At 39.4% G+C, this 19894-nt stretch overlaps 1 protein-coding gene across 1 annotated transcript; it reads left to right on the forward strand.

Annotated features, from left to right (window-relative positions):
* Positions 1-88: 88 nt before the first annotated feature.
* On the forward strand, positions 89-18675 carry LOC107566055 (zinc finger protein GLIS2-like). Its single transcript, XM_016251430.1, has 7 exons — positions 89-419; positions 6432-6584; positions 7609-7748; positions 11037-11207; positions 15580-15713; positions 16082-16200; positions 17122-18675. Exons 2-7 carry the CDS (start codon positions 6449-6451, stop codon positions 17748-17750), a joined length of 1329 nt encoding a protein of 442 aa, XP_016106916.1. The 5' UTR covers positions 89-419; positions 6432-6448; the 3' UTR covers positions 17751-18675.
* The last annotated feature ends 1219 nt before the right edge of the window (positions 18676-19894 follow it).

The raw sequence follows: 19894 nt of genomic DNA on the forward strand, positions 1-19894 counted from the left end.
CACATCTGGAGGAAAATAAAGAATCATCATTTCATGTCCTCCACCCTCTGTCTTATTCTCCTCCCTCTCCCTCCGTCTCTTTCTCTGACTGAGGAAGGAGCTGGGAGACAGTAGACAGGCGTCGTAAGCAAGCGATGCTCCTTTGAAATGTATTTATTTTAGAACGATTTATCGTAACTTGACACAATTATATATCTCCTGACAATATCTCCTGCTCTTATCCTAATAGAACAGTCTGCGTTTTTAGTCTAAGCATAGCCTTTCGTGTTATGCGTGAGTTGGAAAGGGTCAACTGGATCCAGGAGTGTTTTTGATGAAGACATCTGGCGTTTTAATCGCTAGGCGTTACACGCACCGCGCGCTTCGAGTCGCCTCAGCGGGTCACGGTTCTCGGAATCAGACGGAGCGTCTTTATTGAGGTAACCCCGTCGCGCTCGTCTGGACAAGCCATCCGTATCAGCGCACTAGAAAAAGATTAGGGTTGTGCGCGTGTGTTATCCAGACAGTCTGACCCAGTTTCTTAAATGCTGAATAGATATCGAATACCACCGAACACGAATAGGTTTGGTAAACAGACTCCGTCATAAATAAAGACCGCCTGGTGTTATATAACTTATGACAGTCATGTCAGGGCAGCTACAGGTGTGAACGGAGGACACCTGAGCGCGTGGGTGGGAGGTTATTTGTGCTTCGGTTGCTGTAATGTTATGTTCTGTTATTGTACAAGGCTTTATAGAATACTTAATGCTGATTGGTCAGTCCTGACATTCCGCGGTCAAATATATATATATTTTTATAATGAGCGCTATTTTTTACATGACAATGTCTCACAAGATTTCGTAGTTTACATTTCTTGTATCAGTCTGCAGCCTTTCTTGCACATAACAATCTATTTCATGTTTGTTTTTTATGCCTTTAATTATCGCAAAGTTAACCCTTTCAGCATGATAGACCCTTATGTTGCGTGTCCTGATGGGGTTTATTTTATTTTTTTATGTCAGGACCAACTCCTGTCCTGCATTATTATTATATCTTGTCGTAGCTAATCAGAAAAGCTTTTTGTAACCATTTAATGCTAAACTTGTAGGCTAAATTGTTAGCTTGCTAACTTAACCCCTTCAGCATGATACAATACCCTTATGTTTTAATGTCCTTATGGGGTTTATTCAAATTTGATGTTGGGGCAAACTAAAATCCCATCCTGTGCTATTGTGATACTTGTCGTAGCAAACCAGAAAAGCTTTTTGTAACCATTTAAGGTTAAACGAGTAGGCTAAGTTGTTAGCTTGATAACTTAACCCCTTCAGCATGATACAATACCCTTATGCTTCGTGTCCCGATGGGGTTTATTTCATTTTTATGTTGGGTAAAACTATGATCCCATCCTGCGTTATTGTGATATCTTGTCATAGAGCAAATCAGAAAAGCTTTTCATAACCATTTAACGCTAAACTAGTAGGCTAAATTATTAGCTTGCTAACTGAAAGCAGCATGTTTACGTTTGACAGTTTTAGCTCCAGCAACATGATGTGATAGCTAATTTAAAAGACAGATTACAAATAAATACTCCATATTTTATTTTATTTTAAATAACAATTTGAGGGATAGATGTACATTCCGTTAAATGGGTCGTACTGTTTTGAGGTCCTAAATCAAGTCTAATTTTTAGAAGCCATGTGTACTGGTTTTTATACACATTTTTATTCGCAAACTATTATGTATGCCGTCCACCTTTACTAAGGTTCATTATCACTCACATATATCGCAGATGCACGCAAATAATCAAGATTGAGGGATACCAAATGTACCTTCAAAATCGCTTATTGAAAACCCCATACTGATGACTGTTAATCTGAATATGTGGGCGTTTGCCGTGTCCAGCTCAGTGTCTGTGGTGGTTATGGCAGTACTTTGGGAGGTTCTCAGTGCAACGCCAAGCCCAGTCCTGATGCAACAAACTGCAACATTAACAGAGGGTCTGAGGAATGGAATGAGAGACAGATTGTGGATGAATGTGTGGCTGAGGGGGTATGCATATGAATGTTTCAGTGGGTCGTGAGATATTGTTTGCTGTGATTACTGAGGGATGTGTCCGTCTCACATCAGTTTTGACTTATAATGTGGTCTTCGCTTTTGCGTTGGGGTTCGTTGGGTTCGCTGGAGAGAATGGGTGAGGAAAGACAGAAGGGAGGGATGAAACCACACATTCTTTTCTTGTGAAGCACCAACCACCAATGGCTGCTTCTGGAATTCTTCATCTCCATTAGCTCCTTATTTAACTTTACATAGACGAGGATGCCTTGTACAGCATTTCCAAAAGAAAGAGAGAATTCCTGAGCTCCCGCCCTCCATTTTCTCTTCATCAACCCTTATGTCTCATTCTATTTTCTCAATCTCTCCCCCCTTTGGCTTGAGTTTGAGGTTGGACAGAGTTCCTGGAGGCCTTACGAATCATGAGCAATCCAAGGGGAGCAGGAAAGGCATGGAAAGAGAGAGAGAGAGAGAGGAGAGAAATATGAGAGCCCGAGAAGGGAGAAAATTATGTCTGAAGAATTTAAAATTGCACTTAATCCACACCGTTCATTTGATTCTCAGCCGCGACCGTTCTCCCAGACTTCCTCTTCGCACCACGTCGCTGGAGAAACTGCGCACGATTGCTGCATTGGGTCCGCAGCTGGTTCTTGTTATTGTTTATGAGTTTGGCTCTCTCTTTGCATTTCTAATGTACACTTAAAAGCGCAGTGGAAACAAATTGGGTGAATCTGCTGTGGCCAGAGGAATGTGTGTGTGTATGTGTGTGTGTGTGTGTGTGTGTGTGAGAGAGTGTGTGTGTGTGCGACTGGATGACAGTCTATACAGAGAGAGAAGGGGAGAAGAAGGAATGGGAAATTTAGAAGAGGGGAGGCTGTGTTGACCTTGTCCTGTTGCCAGATGCAGGGGGTGGAAAGTGAAAGAGCAATGAAGAAAGACAGAGGGAGCGATGTGGCGCTCATTGCCTTCTGGAGGATGTTGTTGTTTCTTCCTCATCAGTGATTCATTATTTAGCTGTGTTTTGTTCTCCACCCTCGTTATGGATGAATTGTAGAGAGTGTATTTAAGGGGGTCCTCAGAAAATTTGAGAGGGGAAAAAAAATTACCAATAAGAAATAAAAACCAAATATGCATAAAGTAGTTTTAGATATAGCTTTAAAGGGGTCTTATTATGCTTTTTCACTTTTTCAACTTTAGCTAGTGTGTAATGTTGCTGTTTGAGCATAAAAAAGATCTGCAAAGTTACAAAGCTCAAAGTCCACTTCAAAAGGAGATATTTTATTTAACAGAAATCAAAAACTTTCAAAAGTTTCAAAAACTACAACGAACGACTACAAAGTAGATCATGTCATTTCAAATGACATATATATATACATATATATATATATATAATTACTAATAATATAAAAGTATTAGCAACCTATAAATACAATGTTATTTATTTATTTATCCTTGCCACCAAATTAAATGGTTAAATAAGTAAATAAATAGTCAAATAAATTACATAATTTAAATGTAGGTCTAATGTAGTTTCAAATGACAGTTTTCTGTATAATCCATGCTGTTAAAAATTAAAAGATACACTACCATTCAATCCTTTCTTTTTTCTTTTTCTGGCTCTTTCTCATGCCAAACACTGAGATTGCAGGCTAAATAATGGGATTGCATCACTGAGTTTTGGAAGGAGGGAGTGAAAAAGAGAAATAGAAAAGAAATGATCACCCACGGCTTTTCAGTGTGAGTCAACAAAAGGAGGGAAAGAGCCAAAATTTCAATTTGAGAATGAGAAACAGAGAATAGAGAATGAGTGACCTTGTGTGCGTCTGTGTGGAGAACATAATCATAAAAGTAGGTTTTTAAAAGACATTTCATGAAGTTTATTTAAGCTTTAAGTCTGTATTTTTTCCTCAGTGCCCTCACAAAAACACCACCTCGCTGTCACTGTTGTTGGACGCACTGTAAAACAGCTACTCAAAATCCATTTTAAAACCTATTGAATATTACCAGGAGGTTGATATATTCAGAAATGTGTGCAATATTTGTGGTGCTTGTACAATATGTCTCAGTGTTAGTGTGTATATAAAGCCCAGAAAGTAAGGGTGGAGCTCGAGGAAGACGTTAGACTGAAAACAAACCCCCATGCCAGAGAATGAGAGTGAGGGAGGGACGGATGGATGGAGACGAGGGGAAGTGTTCAGCACTCAAACCTTTTGCAATACTGTATAATATCATAGAGAGAGGGAATAAGAGGAATGAGGAAAATAAAGCATGCAGGAGTTTATTAAAAGCCAGAAGTGTTTGCGGGGAGATCAAAATTTCAACAGTGGGAATGTTCTTTGCAAGGGAAAATAAAAACATAAATGTGAATGTGGGGGTGTGTTAAAGAAGCTTTATTTCCTCATTCCTGTGTAAGTGAAGAAAATAATTATATGGTTAGATGAATGTTTATGTAATGGACTTCACTGCAAGACAGGACATTTAGCGGTGTCCAAAAATGTGTCTTTTTTTAAAAGTCACTTTTTCACATCTAGTTAAAGCAATAGTTTATCCAAACATTTTCTGAAAAACTGCTCACACTCAGGCCATCCAAGATGTAAATTAATTTATTTACTTATCCGAACAGATTTGGAGAAATGTAGCATTCCAAACAGCTGAAGAAAAAAAATCACAATAATCCACAAGTAATCCACACGCCTCCAGTCCATCAATTAACATCTTGTGAAGTGAAAAGCTGCATGTTTGTAAGAAACAAATACATCATAGAAGCGTTTTAACTTTAAACCACTGCTTCGGTCCATAATCCATAATATTGCTTCCTCCAGTGGAAAAAGTCCATCCCCTGTTGTCCTCTCATATCAAAGTCCACCTGTTACATATCAACTGTTTTGGACTGTTTTCACTTGTAAAAATCGCTTGGTCTGTGCATATTTCTCACTTGATTCAGATGAGTCGACTTTTTCACTGGAGAAAGCAATATTATAGATTATGAACTTGTATTTTAGCTGGAAGCAATGATTGCAAGTTAAAATGCCTTGATGGATGTGTTTATTACAAACACACCATTTTTCGCTTCACATAACATTAATTGATGGTCTGGAGTGGTGTGGATTATTGTGATGTTTTTATCAGTTGTTTGGACTCTCATTCTGACGGCACCCATTCACTGCAGAGGATCCACTGATGAGCAAGTGATGTAATGCTACATTTCTCCAAATCTGTTCTGATCAAGAAACAAACACTATGTTGGCCTAAAGGTGAGTACATTTTCAGCAAATCTTTCCTTTTTGGGTGAACTATTACTTTAAACAGTTTAAATGATTGATTTTTGTTTTATGGTTTTATTTATATATTTATTTCTTTATACAAAATTGTAAAGAACTTTAATATCGGCCATAACCTGAAAATAATCAGTGTTGGGGAAAGTTACTTTTAAAAGTAATGCATTACAATATTGCGTTACTCCATTAAAAAAGTAACCCGTTACTTAGTTACTTTTTATAGAAAGTAATTTTATGGAAAGCAAATACTTTTTATTACTTTAATGGAGAGTAGTTCTGTTACTTAATTACTTTTATGGAAAGTAATGCATTATGTTACTTTTGGGTTACTTTTTGTCACCTGAGCTGGGCTTGCTTAATTATTTTTAATAAAAACAAAAGTCATATTTTTGGCACCTGTAAAGGCCCTTTCACACCAAAAGTGAAATGAATACGCCTCAGCCTGAAGCCTCTGCACTTCTGTCAGTGAATAAATTGGAAAACAAAGCAACTGGGTTACTTATTTGAAAAAAGAAAGATGCATTCTTGTAAATTTAAAAGTAATGTTACTTTACTAGTTACTTGAAAAAAAGTAATCTGATTATGTAATTTGTGCTACTTGTAATGCGTTACCTCCAATACTGAAAATAATTATCAACCAGATTTTTTTACTATGGCGCATTCCTAATTACACCTAGTGGTGTTATACTTTTGGACCCTCTTGTACAAACACACAGATGTGGAGCCACTCTTCATCAACTTTTCCTTTGCATCACACAGAAAGAACTCGAGATGGGAGGAAAAGAATGAAGGAAAGCAAAGAACTCAGATCTATATATCTCTGTAATGCATTCTGCATGTTTTGACTACAGTGGGGCTGCTGGTATGATGAACTACTGTGCGTGTGTGTGTGCGTGACTTGTCTGGCAGAAAGAAATGTAAATGACTTACAGTTGCTGAAGTGAACGTGGAGCGGCACGTGTGTGGGAGTGTGTCTGCGTGTGAGGGAGAGACAGGGTATTTCCTTCTACAAAATAAGCTGAAAAATCACAGCTGTCAGTGTCGGTGCCACTGTCAAGAGTCATAATGAGAAAAAAAAAACTTTTTGTCCCCCCATGTAATAATATGGTTTGATTTTCTCAGGCTGGTGGATCAAAGCCATGCTGTCGCTGGATGAGCCCCTGGACTTGAAGATTCCCTCTGGCCGTGACAGGATGCTCAGAACGTCCATCTGTGCCCCTCTGCACTTTTCTCGTGCTCGAATATCCCGTGCATTGCACAATCCCAAAAGCCCTGGTTAGTCAACTGACCACACAAACCACTACAGTTATTACATGCACCGCTACTTGCATACTGTCATATACATCTCAATGGAATAATGCAATTTATGTGATTAATTTACAGTAATGTGGATTATTTAGTCACTTGTGTCATTCCTGAATGAATCAGTGTTTTTGAACAAATCAGCTGAATAATGATTCAGTGATTTATTCATAAAAACAGTATCTTGAATAAATCAATCAGCATTTTTTAACAAACTGGTTCAATGAATGATTCAATGACTCACTCACTCACTCAAGACAGTCACTTAGTTCCTGAATGAATCAGCTGTTTTGAACAAAATGTTGAATGAATGATTCAAAGACTCACTCATAAAGACAGGTGGGTGGCTGTGTCCCGAAATCGCATATTCTCTGAATAGTCACTTCTTTTGAATAAGTAATTACTTTGCTGTTAAAAAAGTTCTATATATTATGAATGTGTGTAGTATGAATGTAATTCAGACATACTACATTTGTCTTGTTATCATTTTCATCTTACCAACAACATCAGTTGAGTCATTTCACTGACATTACAACTCCACTCCTATAGCCTCATATGATACTTCAGAATCTTGCCAGAAGTAGTAGGTCATCTGGGTACTTTTCACTTACTGTTTTATGAATACTATGAATTCGGACATACTACTCTTTTCACATACTGATTTTTGCCTACTATATAGTAGAGAAGTATGCATATTCGGATGCAGCCAATGTCACATATTCATTCCTCAGCGGTTTTAAATAAATCAGTTGAATGCATGATTCAATGACTCACTCATAAAAACAGTCACTTGTTTTGTTCCTTAATCAGTGTGTTTGAACAAATAGGTTCAATCAATGAATCAATGATTCAATTATTGTGACTTTTGCCACCTACTGCATAACACTGTAACGGCAGAAAGAGTCACTGAAAAATCCCTACCACTAATGCATAGACTGACACTCTATACCACAGTCTCAGCTGTACAAAAACTAACCTCCTCTCGTCTTATCTCCAGATCCAGCTGACAAGGACATGTCAGATTCTTCATCGTCTACGGTGGTAGATCTGAGTCTGTCTCCATCTTCCTCTCCCTCACCACTCTCTCCTATAGACAGTGGCTCCAGCTGGAGCCCCACAGCGACTCTTCTGGCCTCAGTGAGTAACTTATAACTCAAACTCTACGACTTCTTTCCACCACCAACAGCTGTTACAATAGTCCAAAATGGCCTTTTTTTCTCAAAGACGTCAGAAAATTCACAGCAAATCACAAAATGAGTCAGTTTTTTATCTATGTGGTAAATGGATTCAAATTATTTAAATCACTTTCAAAGTACAATTTCTGAGATCTCAGAAGCCACTTCATGTGCACTTAAAGGGATAATTCACCCAAAAATGAAAAGTACCCCATGGTTTACTCACCCTCAAGCCATCCTAGGTGTATATGTCTTTCTTCTTTCAGACGAATACAATTGGAGATATATTAAAGTGCCCCTATTATGCCATTTTGAATATTGTCTTTCATGCAGTGTGTAATGTAGCTGTCTGTGAATGTAAACTATCTGCAAAGTTGTGAAGACGACAGTGCACAGTAAATAAAGTTATTGTCTCTCAAAAATGAGTCGTCAGGAATTCGAATCCTTCCGTGACGGCTACACGTCACTGGTAACACAACTTGACCCGCCCTCAAACACTGTAGCATTTCCGTGTGGTTAACATCATGTCAAAAAAGTGAAAGTGACTTGACATGTGGTCAAGTACAGAGCACTAATACTCAGAATTAGTGCTCTGTATTTAGTGGGCAGCCATTTTTTGCTGCGGCGCCTGGGGAGCAGTTGGGGGTTTGGTGCCTTGCCTTGCCTCAGTCAGGGTATTGAAGGTGGGAGAGAGCTCTGTACATTCACTCCCCCCACCGACAATCCCTGCCGGTACGAGACTCGAACCCACAACCTTTGGGTTACGAGTCTGACTCTCTAACCATTAGGCCACGACAAATAAATTATAAATGATAAATTATAGATGTTTATAATTTCTATTGATCGTTCAAAATACACTTAATGCTTTATAAAAGAGGCGTCAAATGATCAAGTTATGCAGAAATGTATAATACTACCTGTCGTACTTCGTGGCACCTTCGCTTGGCATTCTGTTACAGTTCCCACACTTGCACCTAAATAAATGATAACAATGACGCTGCTATCACGTCTTGTAACTACCACAAACTAAGTTGACACTTACCACTGAGAAACATCCTGCTCTAGTCATGCTTGCGAATCAGTGTCTGGTTGATCAGCTACTTCAGACGTTTCATCATCGGACTCGGGCTTGAATTTATAAGGTAAAATCGATACCATATTTTCTTTCTATACATTCTCTCCGGAGCTGTCATTCAGTTATGGCAATAGGCATTTCATTTCCAACACGTGCTGTACGCGGTAGACCAACAACAAAGGACTGGGCCATCTGACCAATCAGAGCAGAGTAGGCTCACGGAAAGGAGGGGTCTAGAGAGCCTGATTCTTCTAAATACTTTGTACGAATCGTTTACAATTCATTGAGAAATGTGGTGAAATTAAATGTATATTATTAGTTATACATTATACATTTTTTTTGACCTTGCATGCATGTAAACCTGTTGTAGGAGCCTCCCAAAACAATATTAGGAACCTTAAAATGCTCTTATTATGCTATTTGAATTGTTTATAATTTGTTTTAGGAGTCCCCAACAACAGGTTTACATGCATGCAAGATCAAAAAACACTTTCATTTTCTTATAATATGCATTTAATTTTACGTTATTACAACTCTCAAACGATTCGTTCTTGGATTCCTCTTTCTAAATCCCTCCTTTGTATGAGGCTACTCTGCTCTGATTGTTCCGATGACCCAGTCTTTTGTGATTAGTCTATTGCGTACAGAGCATGACGGAATAGGAACGCCCATCACCAGTACTGGAATACGGTTTATCAATAATACAGCCTATTATAATAATAATAGTGCTCCACTTTGTTCTAAAAATAAGAATCAGAGGAGAAAAATTGTTTTACACTTATGTTAGTGAACCGGACCCACAGCTTGGTAGTAAAGACCCAAACAATAATGGCATGCGTTAGCCGAACATAATAAAGCACTGCAATTTGTAAACCAATGTATTGCTCCATCCTTTATCATGACTCCAAGTACAACAGACATTCTATATTAATTGACACATTTCTAGACGATAGCAGGCCCACAGCTGATTAGCAGAACTATAACGCGAGTTAGCCGGAGAACTAGCTGCACTGAATGTAAAACTACATATTTTGCACACTCAACAGAACATTAAAGCAACAATTATTAATCATACTTACAGGTTGTGAATTGGAGGAGCAAGCTGGTCCAAACAAACTGGGCATTGACTCACATTTCAAAGACAACCGGTTTACAAATCCCACATTGAACTTGCGGAGATGGGAGATGCAGTCATCAGTGAAATGACGGGAACACAGCAAACAATTGTGATTATACTGCTGTGGTCTCTTAGTAAAGATGAATTTTAACCACTGATTCTTCACAGCCTCATCCTTTGGAAGTTATAATAAACCGAATTCACTTTCAAAGCGCAGAGCACAGCATCTTCTCAACATTATGTTATCCACACGAACGAGCAACAGAGTTTGAAGTTTGTTTTCGTGGGATGTCCACGCAGAACGTAGGCGGGCATTATGCAAATGTAAGAATTTGTGATGTATGAAATTTGCAGAATGGGATTCGAATTTAAAATGACTCATTTCAGCAGTTCAATGGCAGTGAATGGGCATTAAGATTTTGAAGTCCAACAAGAAGCTAAAGTCCAAGCGGAAGCTAGAGATTATGGTTTATAAAGTTTTAAATATGGATATTATTCTTACCCAAATGCATCGATTCACTTCAGAAAGCCTTTATTAACCCCCTCCTCCCTTTTATGACTGATGTATGCGCTTTGTTGGACTTTAAAAACTCAACACCCATTCACTGATCTTGTAAAGCTTGGAAGAGCCAGGACATTTTTAAATATAACTCCAATTGTATTCATCTGAAAGAAAAAAGTCATATACACCTAGGATGGCTTGAGGGTGAGTAAATCATGGGGTAATTTTAATTTTTGGGTGAACTATCCCTTTAAAATGTGTTTTTAGCTTTCTGTGGCACAAACAAAGTTTCTTTGACAAATAAATGTAATTCTACTGGAAGAGAGACTGCCTTATGCACCACTACCATAATTAAATTCCCCTCCACATTAATTCATTTCAATCCAGTCTCACACAGTGTCCTGATCTGAACCCTTTCTAGGATCAAAAATAGATGGAAGGTTTGGGATCATGTCCGGACTTGTTTGGCAGTGGGGTGGTCTCTTTCTCCCCAACCAAGACGAGTCAGAAATGATTCAGAAATGAATTTCTGATAAATAAGCTCTTCTACTTACAGGAATCTGAAAGCACCACATACCATGAGGACAGCGCCTCTCCTCCTCCAGGTTTCCAGTTCTTTCTGCCAATTGGTGCAGACGGTCCCCTGTGCCTGCCCTCCTCAATGCTGATTGGTCAGCACTCCCCTGAGCCCTCGAGTGATGAACAGCTGGCCTGCCGCTGGCTAAAGGTGAGTGACAGAGAGCTGGTATTACTGTTCTCTTTCATAGGTTCACTCAATGCTGCTATGACGCAGCGGGAACACCCCTTGGGTGTGCCGACTGTCTGAAGCCTGTATGGAATCAAGCCAGCTCATTGGGTGATGGCGCAGGTGCCACCCCGACGTCACTACATCATCCACTCTAATACTGGCGAACGCGCCATCCACTCCTCAGATTTCCTTCCTTCAGAAGCGGTCGTTTAGCCCTTCAGAAGCAATTTATCTGGCCCATGGCTTATTTCTTTGAGTTTTCTCTTTTGTACTTCAGCGACTGCATTCAGTGGAACCTTGTTTCTCCTCGTGGTGAAGTGCTCTGGCGTTTCGTCGCTGCCAGCCACCGTGTTCTTGTTTTATCGCGAACGATGACCCGCACAGTAAGTGTGTTAAATGTACAGTATGGGTTTGTCTCAAGCGGAACGCCCTTTACGGCACTTCTAACTATAAATTTTGCGATAATCTCCATCTCAAAATACTTCGCACGAGGCTTGCAGTTTTTAAGAAGGAGTCATCTGTTTTCTCCCGCCGTGCTTCTCCGGAGGCAGCTGAGGCCTTCCATGAATCCGCGACCTGGGTTTTGGATGTGGAGCTCAAGGCTACAGAGAGTGAGCAGACATGTCTCCCCCTTTCTCTCCCTATATTGCCTGAGTGCTCTCGCGCAGATTCGCTTGTGGAGTTTAACCAAGATTATTCCGTTTCCTTCGGGTTAGATGATGTTTTGTACACCGCGGCATCCGACTTGGAGGATTTCAGGCCCACTTCAGTCGACGCTCTCCCGCCTAGCGGCCAGGAGGCACAGCCTTCTGCGGCCTATACTGAGCTAGTGGACATGTTAGTGCGTGCTACTGAACAGATTAGTATTGAGTGGCCAGACGAACCCCGTGAGTCCCAGTCCTCTAAGCTTGATTAGCGGTTCTTGAGCGGCCCTAATTCTTGTCCCCCATGAAGAAAGCTGCCATTTTTCAGTGATCCGCATCACGAAATCTCCAGATCCTGGAAGCAGCCTTTCTCTGCTCGCCTAGTGAATTCTGTGGAGCAGGGTTATGCCGCTATTCCGGCAATCAAGGACACACTGGCCGCTAACATCTCGCCCGGGTATAGAGACGATTAGCTTATCTTGGCCCATTCCAGTGAGTTGGTGATTCGTCACAGAGACATTCTTCTTTAACACCTTTGATCTCTTGGCATCAGTTTGAACACTCAGAAGATTGTTCTCACCCCTTCTCAGTGGACCATTTTCTTGGGGGTCCAGCTCGATGTGTGTGTGTCAAATGTGTTTGAACTGCTTCAAGCTAGTCCATCAAGTTTCGGTGAGCACATGCTGCAGACTCCTGGCTCTCATGGCAACGGCCTCTCCTGTGCTGCCCCTGGGGCTGCTTCATATGAAACGTTTGCTCCCAATCTCTTCGCGCTGCCAACAGGACTTCTTTGGCAGGAAATCTGAGGAGCAGATGGCGCGTTCGCCAGTACTAGAGTGGATGATGTAGTGACGTCGGGGTGGCGCCCGCGCCATCAGCCAATGAATTGCCGTGATTCCATACAGGCTTCACACAATTGGCACACCCAAGGGGTGCTCCCACTGCATCATAGCTACGCAGCATTTTGTTCCCTATTCAGAGAATATGGGTTACGCGAGGAACCCGGGACGTTTTGAGCCATGATGATGAGGTTGAAAACTAAATGAAGTGCATTTCACTTTCTATAATATGTTTCCAATTGAACCATGTTAAGAAAAAAAATGTAAATGTGTTATAAAACAGGAAATAATGCAGCACTATTTGTTCTGTGAATGTGTTTTACTGTCAATTTTTGCCTGGCGGACAACAAAATGGGTCAAAATACCTTAGACTCACACTAAAAGAAAAACCAGAACCGTGTTTAGAAACCAGAATATCACCGAGACCAGTTACAAAGTACAGGGTTTCCCATACATTGGTTTATTTGTGGTGGCCCGCCACAATATCAACACTGACCGCCACAAATAGATTTTCCAAAAGACTTTGACTTCGTTGAATATACATGAGCACTGCACGTTTCAAAATCAAAACGCGGCACAGGTTATTTTATATAAATGTATCTTTGAAGGGAACTGATTGTCTTCAGAAATGTTTTGATGTCATTTTCATTTCATCTTTCATCCTATAATGCCTGATAAAGTAGTGTTCATGAGCGCAGCGCTGTTTTGATTACAGCCGTTACCGGGGAAACCGCTATTTCTGCCATTCCTAAAGCGCCTCCTGCTGGCATAGAATGATTTTGCATTTTCAATAAGCCCGTCTGCTGTTTTATATTTACACTATATACATATATATTTCCCCCGGGGAAAGTGCCCCCATACAGAGAGTATAAGGGTGCTTTCACACCTGGCCTGTTGTTTCGGAACCTGGCGCATTTCCCCCCTTAGCTCGATTCGTTTCGGCATATGTGAACACGGCAATCGCGCTCGGATCCGTGCCTAAACAATTGGTCCGAGATCGCCTGAACGAGGTGGTCTCGGCTCGATTGAAAACGAACTCTGGAGCGGTTCGGTTGTAATGAGAAAGCAATCCGATCCAACGGACCAACGAACCAGGCTATATCACAATTTATGATTACGTAAACTCCGTGAAAAGAATTAGCTTTGTTGTTTTGCAAATACCTCAAAATGAACCTGTGAATGTCTGTGGGTGAGCACGTCTTTGCCATTCAAAAATCAAAGCACACTTTTTTATTTTATAATGCCATCTTATTGCTCTTCTTTGTAGTAGGTGCATTTTAAAAATGTTTTCCCAATCAATCCTGGACTCCTGCTCAAAATGATCAATTATAACGACAGCTACAAAAAAAAAACAATAAGCCTGCGAAGCTGTTATCGTTCCATCCTGATGGATGACATGCGAGACAGCTAAGTGGAATCCCGGAAAATAAAGTGTGGAACTTTGACCAATGAGAGAACAGTTTACTCGCGCGTGACTTGTATTAACAAATTTGGTCCGTTTAGAAACTTTGCCTGTAAAAGCGAACCGCACCAAGAATAAAAAGCAACATTGTAATAATTTGAATCCCTGTTTTAGAACAAAGCAATCGATCTACAGGTGTGAAAGCACCCTAAGCATAAACACATTTCATTACACCAAATACACCAAATAATGTTCTTTTTAGCAACATCATATGACCCCTTTAAAAAAAAAAACTGACCTTACTGACCTTAAACTTTTGAACATTAATGAAGCTAGTCATGCTTAGAACAATACCTTTGTGAGTATGTGTCTGTTAACCTAAAGCTAAATTCATCCCTGCTATATCTTTCATCCACACAGATTACCGTTGTCATTATCTTTACTGTCATTGCACTCTGTTTCCATGACGACATTACAGCCTGGCCCGCTCCATCCTGACTGGCACACACAATGCCAACCGCTCTGCTCCAGCGTACAGCGTCCATTACCGTTACACAACCCCGGACATGCATCTAAGGGAGAGAGACAGAATCAAAGCACACTTTTTTATTTTATAATGCCATCTTATTGCTCTTCTTTGTAGTAGGTGCATTTTAAAAATGTTTTCCCAATCAATCCTGGAGTCCTGCTCAAAATGATCAATTATAACGACAGCTACAAAAAAAAACAATAAGCCTGCGAAGCTGTTATCGTTCCATCCTGATGGATGACATGCGAGACAGCTAAGTGGAATCCCGGAAAATAAAGTGTGGAACTTTGACCAATGAGAGAACAGTTTACTCGCGCGTGACTTGTATTAACAAATTTGGTCCGTTTAGAAACTTTGCCTGTAAAAGCGAACCGCACCAAGAATAAAAAGCAACATTGTAATAATTTGAATCCCTGTTTTAGAACAAAGCAATCGATCTACAGGTGTGAAAGCACCCTAAGTGGGGTACACTGGGAAACACTGAACTACCTAGAAACAATGCACTAAATCCAGTCCAGACACTTTAGAATGTACATAGCAAACTTGTATCCATATCTTTCTTCTGCTGAACACAGAAGAAGATATTTTGAAGAATGTGGATAACCAAAGAGCTGACGGTAGCCATTGACTTCCATAGTATGAAAAAATAATATAGAAGTCATTGGCTACCATCAATTGTTTACCCAATTACTTACCAACTGATTACCCATATTCCTCAAAATAGCTTTTTCTGTGTTCAGCAGAACAAAAAAAATCATACAAGTTTGGAACAACTTGAGGGTGAGTAATGATGACAGAATTTTCATTTTTAGGTGAACAATCCATTAAAGTCTATGATATTAGATATTAAAAGAGCTATTCACACATTCTATCATTCGGTTCACCTTATCTTCCTCCTGTCCCTGCTCATGCTACGCTCTCTGTCTTTACTATGTAGTGCCATCTGCTGTTCGAGAGCCTGCAGGATCTGGTGGACCATGTGAACGACTCACATGTGAAACCAGAGAAGATTTCAGGATACTGCTGCCACTGGGAGGGCTGCGCGCGCAAGGGAAGAGGATTTAATGCCAGGTCAGAAAACATACATTCAACATACATTCACATTCAATCGATTTAAGTAACTAAATAAAGTGAGTTTTATTCTTAGAACAAGGAGAATCATTTTTTTAAAGTAGGGTAAGAAAATTGATTCAAGATATATTCTTTAAAAAACAAGTGCAAATGTCTTATACAAGTTTGTTTCTGAATTGATATAATTTTAAGTATTTGTTTAGATATTTTTGCTGAAAAAAGAAGAAAAACAAAAGCTATATAGATATATATATATATAGGAGAGTAAATGTTACAGTTCCACCCACTCCAAGATATTGAGAATTGGATGTTTGCTTTTGGATGGTGACATTATATGTTATATGTATATATCCATTTGTATAACGCAGGTACAAGATGCTGATTCATATCCGCACACATACCAACGAGAAACCTCATCACTGCCCTATCTGCCACAAGAGTTTCTCACGCCTAGAGAACCTGAAGATACACACCCGCTCACACACAGGTGAGACACACACATTTGCAATATGGACCAGTATGTAAAAAATGCACCAAAAATGCAAACACAGATATGGTACACACATAAAAACCCATTAGCTTACATTTAAATAAGTGCACAATAGGGTTTTCACAATACTGAAATTTCAGAGGTAGATGCCAATACCAGTATAATTTGACAACTTTAATATGCTGCTCAAGACCTCCTTTATTTAAAGATTTACATACTAATGCAAATATTCAAAAATAAAGCAATGTCTTAGCCTTCAGATTTTTTTGATTCAAGTAAATAGGGCTTCAAATAAGAAGTCAAGCTTCAAATCAAGTCAAGTATAATGAAGGTTAAGTAACAAGTAATTAGTTTTAACATTCAATTGTAAAATAACTATAATAAATACAGACAAATGAACAAATTGCACTAGAACAAAGAAAGATACAAATAAAGTAAATGGTACTTGATGTTTTTCAGGCATCTAACAGAAGCATCAAATACTCAAGTAAACATTCAGATATTTAAATTATTATTACATATTTTGAATATTTTTGTATATATTTTAGAATTAAATATATTTTTAGATTTATAAATCTATAATCTACAGTGCTCTTTGTACCAAATTGAGTCTGAAGAATTAAGGCCTGTTCACACCAAGAATGATAAGTATAATGATTACTATATTAGCATCCACACCAACGGACAATAATGTTCTGTTTATTATAAGCAAGTGCTACAGCCACTTTAAATGCTCAAGCTTTAAATACTTATCTGGGCCTCTTTGGTCACTTTTGACTGAAACATTTTACATCCCTAGTGTGCACAGAGTAAAAAAAAAACAGGCTTGTGCCGTCTGGTTGTGACAGTCTGACCTTCTCGACCCCTGCATTTCTCCAGTACAGCCTTTGATTATCTCTTGCTCTTCTGCCCTCTCAGGAGAGAAGCCATACATCTGTCCTTACGAAGGCTGCAACAAGCGCTACTCAAACTCCAGCGACCGCTTCAAACACACGCGCACGCACTACGTCGACAAACCTTACTGCTGCAAAATGGTGGGCTGTCTGAAGCGCTACACTGACCCCAGCTCTCTCCGCAAACACATCAAGGCACACGGCCACGCCATAGTGCAGGAACGTGCTGCCTTGCCCAGAACCAACAGGCTGGACGGTGCCTCATCGATGGATGGCCGACAGATGGATCGACCTTACCCCGGAGCGGCTCGTTTCGTCCTACCGGGTACGGCAACAACCTTATTTGGGAATCACGCCTTTGCTGGGCCCCTTAGCGGTCACCCCCTGGATCTGTCCATGCTCAGTCTGCTTTTAGGAGCTGGGCCGGTGCTGTACCCCAGCTCTGGTGCTCTTGGGCTTGGAAAGGTGCCTATCCTGCACCCCTTGTTGTTGCCGCCATTCGGTCTCGGTGTGGGTCAAACTGAAAGAGCGGTTGAAGAAGAAGATGATGTTGATGATGAAAATGAAGGCAGGATGGGAGCAGGACGAGGCTCTCACTCATGGGTAATGATCCCTCCGGGCATGCTGTTCTTGAAACAGATGGCAACCACGTAAAGAGACTCATGGGCCTTGTTCACACTGCACACCAATCTGATTTGGACTTCAAAGCAGATTACGGTGTCATTTTGCGAGTGCTGAAATCAGATTGGTTATGTTATATCCCAAAAAACTACTTGGAAAAATTATTGTTGAGTTTAGATTTTAATTGGATTTTGAACTGTTCACGAATTTGGTGTGAATCCAGTTTGTCTGTTCTCCGTTCACACTACAAAAGCAAAACTGGTATGAGTCAGGTATGCCAAAAAAATGCTTCTTTTGATTCTAAACAAGGCCTTATGGGCCATTTACACCAATAACAATAACTATAATGTTTTAAATGAATCAAATGATATTGTTGGAATCACTTTCAGAATTATCAATTTTTCCAGCTGATAAAAAATTGACAGCCAGTCAGAATCCACCCAACTTTAAAGAGTTTATGCTATTATAGTTATCGATATAGTTATCTTTATAGTCATTGTTCATGGTGTGCACGAGCCACTCACTATAGTACTTGCAATTTACAAGGAAGGAAGTGTTGGCTTTTAAGGGAATCATCTGGGAGAGTACAAATACAGAATGTTTAAATAGGCAAAACAAAGTTAATTCAAATATTGACTTTTTGTCAGTACTTCTTGATACAGCGACCAATATTCATGCACCATCTGTGCACAATATTAATCAGTATGTCATGAAAGACGTCAGAATGTATGTAATGTGAATGTGATGTCTGACAAGAAATTCAGAGAAGGTGGTACTTCATAATTAATAGAATGCCCTTGATTTACATAGTAGTCTCCTGGAGACTATTGACAGTGACCAAACAGAGAACAGGATGTGATATGAAAAGCATACATATGACATTTGACAATGAATTGGCCGGATATGTTCATTTCCTGGTGGTGGATGAGGAGACCCCCCCCCCCTCCCCCACAATGTAAAGTGCTTTGAGTGCCTAGAAAAGCGCTATATAAATGTAATGAATTATTATTATTATTTATTATTATAATAATAAAAAAAATACCTAAAACACCAAAATCAGTAGTTTTAAATGCTACATGTGAATTCAGGCATTACAGCATTGTAATGTAAGTATGAAGAAGGATATTCATCTTGAGATTACTGTGCCATTCAGTTTTTGTTGTTAATGTTAAATTAATGTTAAATGAGCATTAGAAAGCAAAGATAAATCTAAAAAAATATGTTAAAATGAGCATGAATAATTAAAAATCTTTTAAAAAGGTATTGATTTTATTCATTAAAATATAAAAATCTCTTATAACCAATATGGTCAGTATTGTAGTGTCTATAAAATGAACTAGTTGTTGAAGCAGATGTGTGTCTTATTCGCAAATTTTGATACCTATATGTTTCTCACAACCAAGAAGTATACCAATTTGGGACATATAGTTACATACAAAGTTACATTTTAATAATAACTTAGCGAATTCAGCAAAGATGTGCACCCTGATTGCTATAAGTAATCATCAGCTTGTGTTTTCATTATTAGCCATTTAATGGTGCCGCTTTATGTTTTGTACGTTTCGACGACAAGACATTGACTGTGTCAAAACTGTGTCATATGATGACATGAGTCCACCTGGACTCCACTATTTGTTATCCATTATTTAGTTCTATGGCTAACGGATTGGTAAACCTTTATGCATGGCTGACCTTTCTCATTTAAGTGTAAAACCGGAGCCCGGTTTACACCGGGAACTGCATATCTAATGTTGTAGCTCTGATTTGATATCTGCCATGCATAATGGATAAATACTAAGACTATGGCCTGTCACGGTCGGCTTGTGTATTGTAATGAACTATATTTGCACAGGATATTTTATTGAATTTTTACCAATACCAAGTGCCTTAGATTGTAAGGTTGTTATTGACGAAATATGATGTATGAAATCCATTTGGATGTATATTGTCAGTTCGTGTATGTATATTTTACCAGATTTAGTTCAACAGACTTCTATCATAAATGTTTTTATACGTTTTCATGACGTTGAGGCTAATGCCTCATAAAGTTGAGCTAATGGTAATGTGTCTTATACCACAGGACGTCTGTCAATGTGACCGGAATGAAATTGATGAAATAGATGATGCATAAGTCCAATAAAGAGTGCAATGACTAAAGTGTGTACAGTGTGTTTCTC

This window comes from Sinocyclocheilus grahami, unplaced genomic scaffold, assembly GCF_001515645.1.
Source record: "Sinocyclocheilus grahami isolate Dianchi unplaced genomic scaffold, SAMN03320097.WGS_v1.1 scaffold1042.1, whole genome shotgun sequence".
NCBI lineage: Eukaryota > Metazoa > Chordata > Actinopteri > Cypriniformes > Cyprinidae > Sinocyclocheilus > Sinocyclocheilus grahami.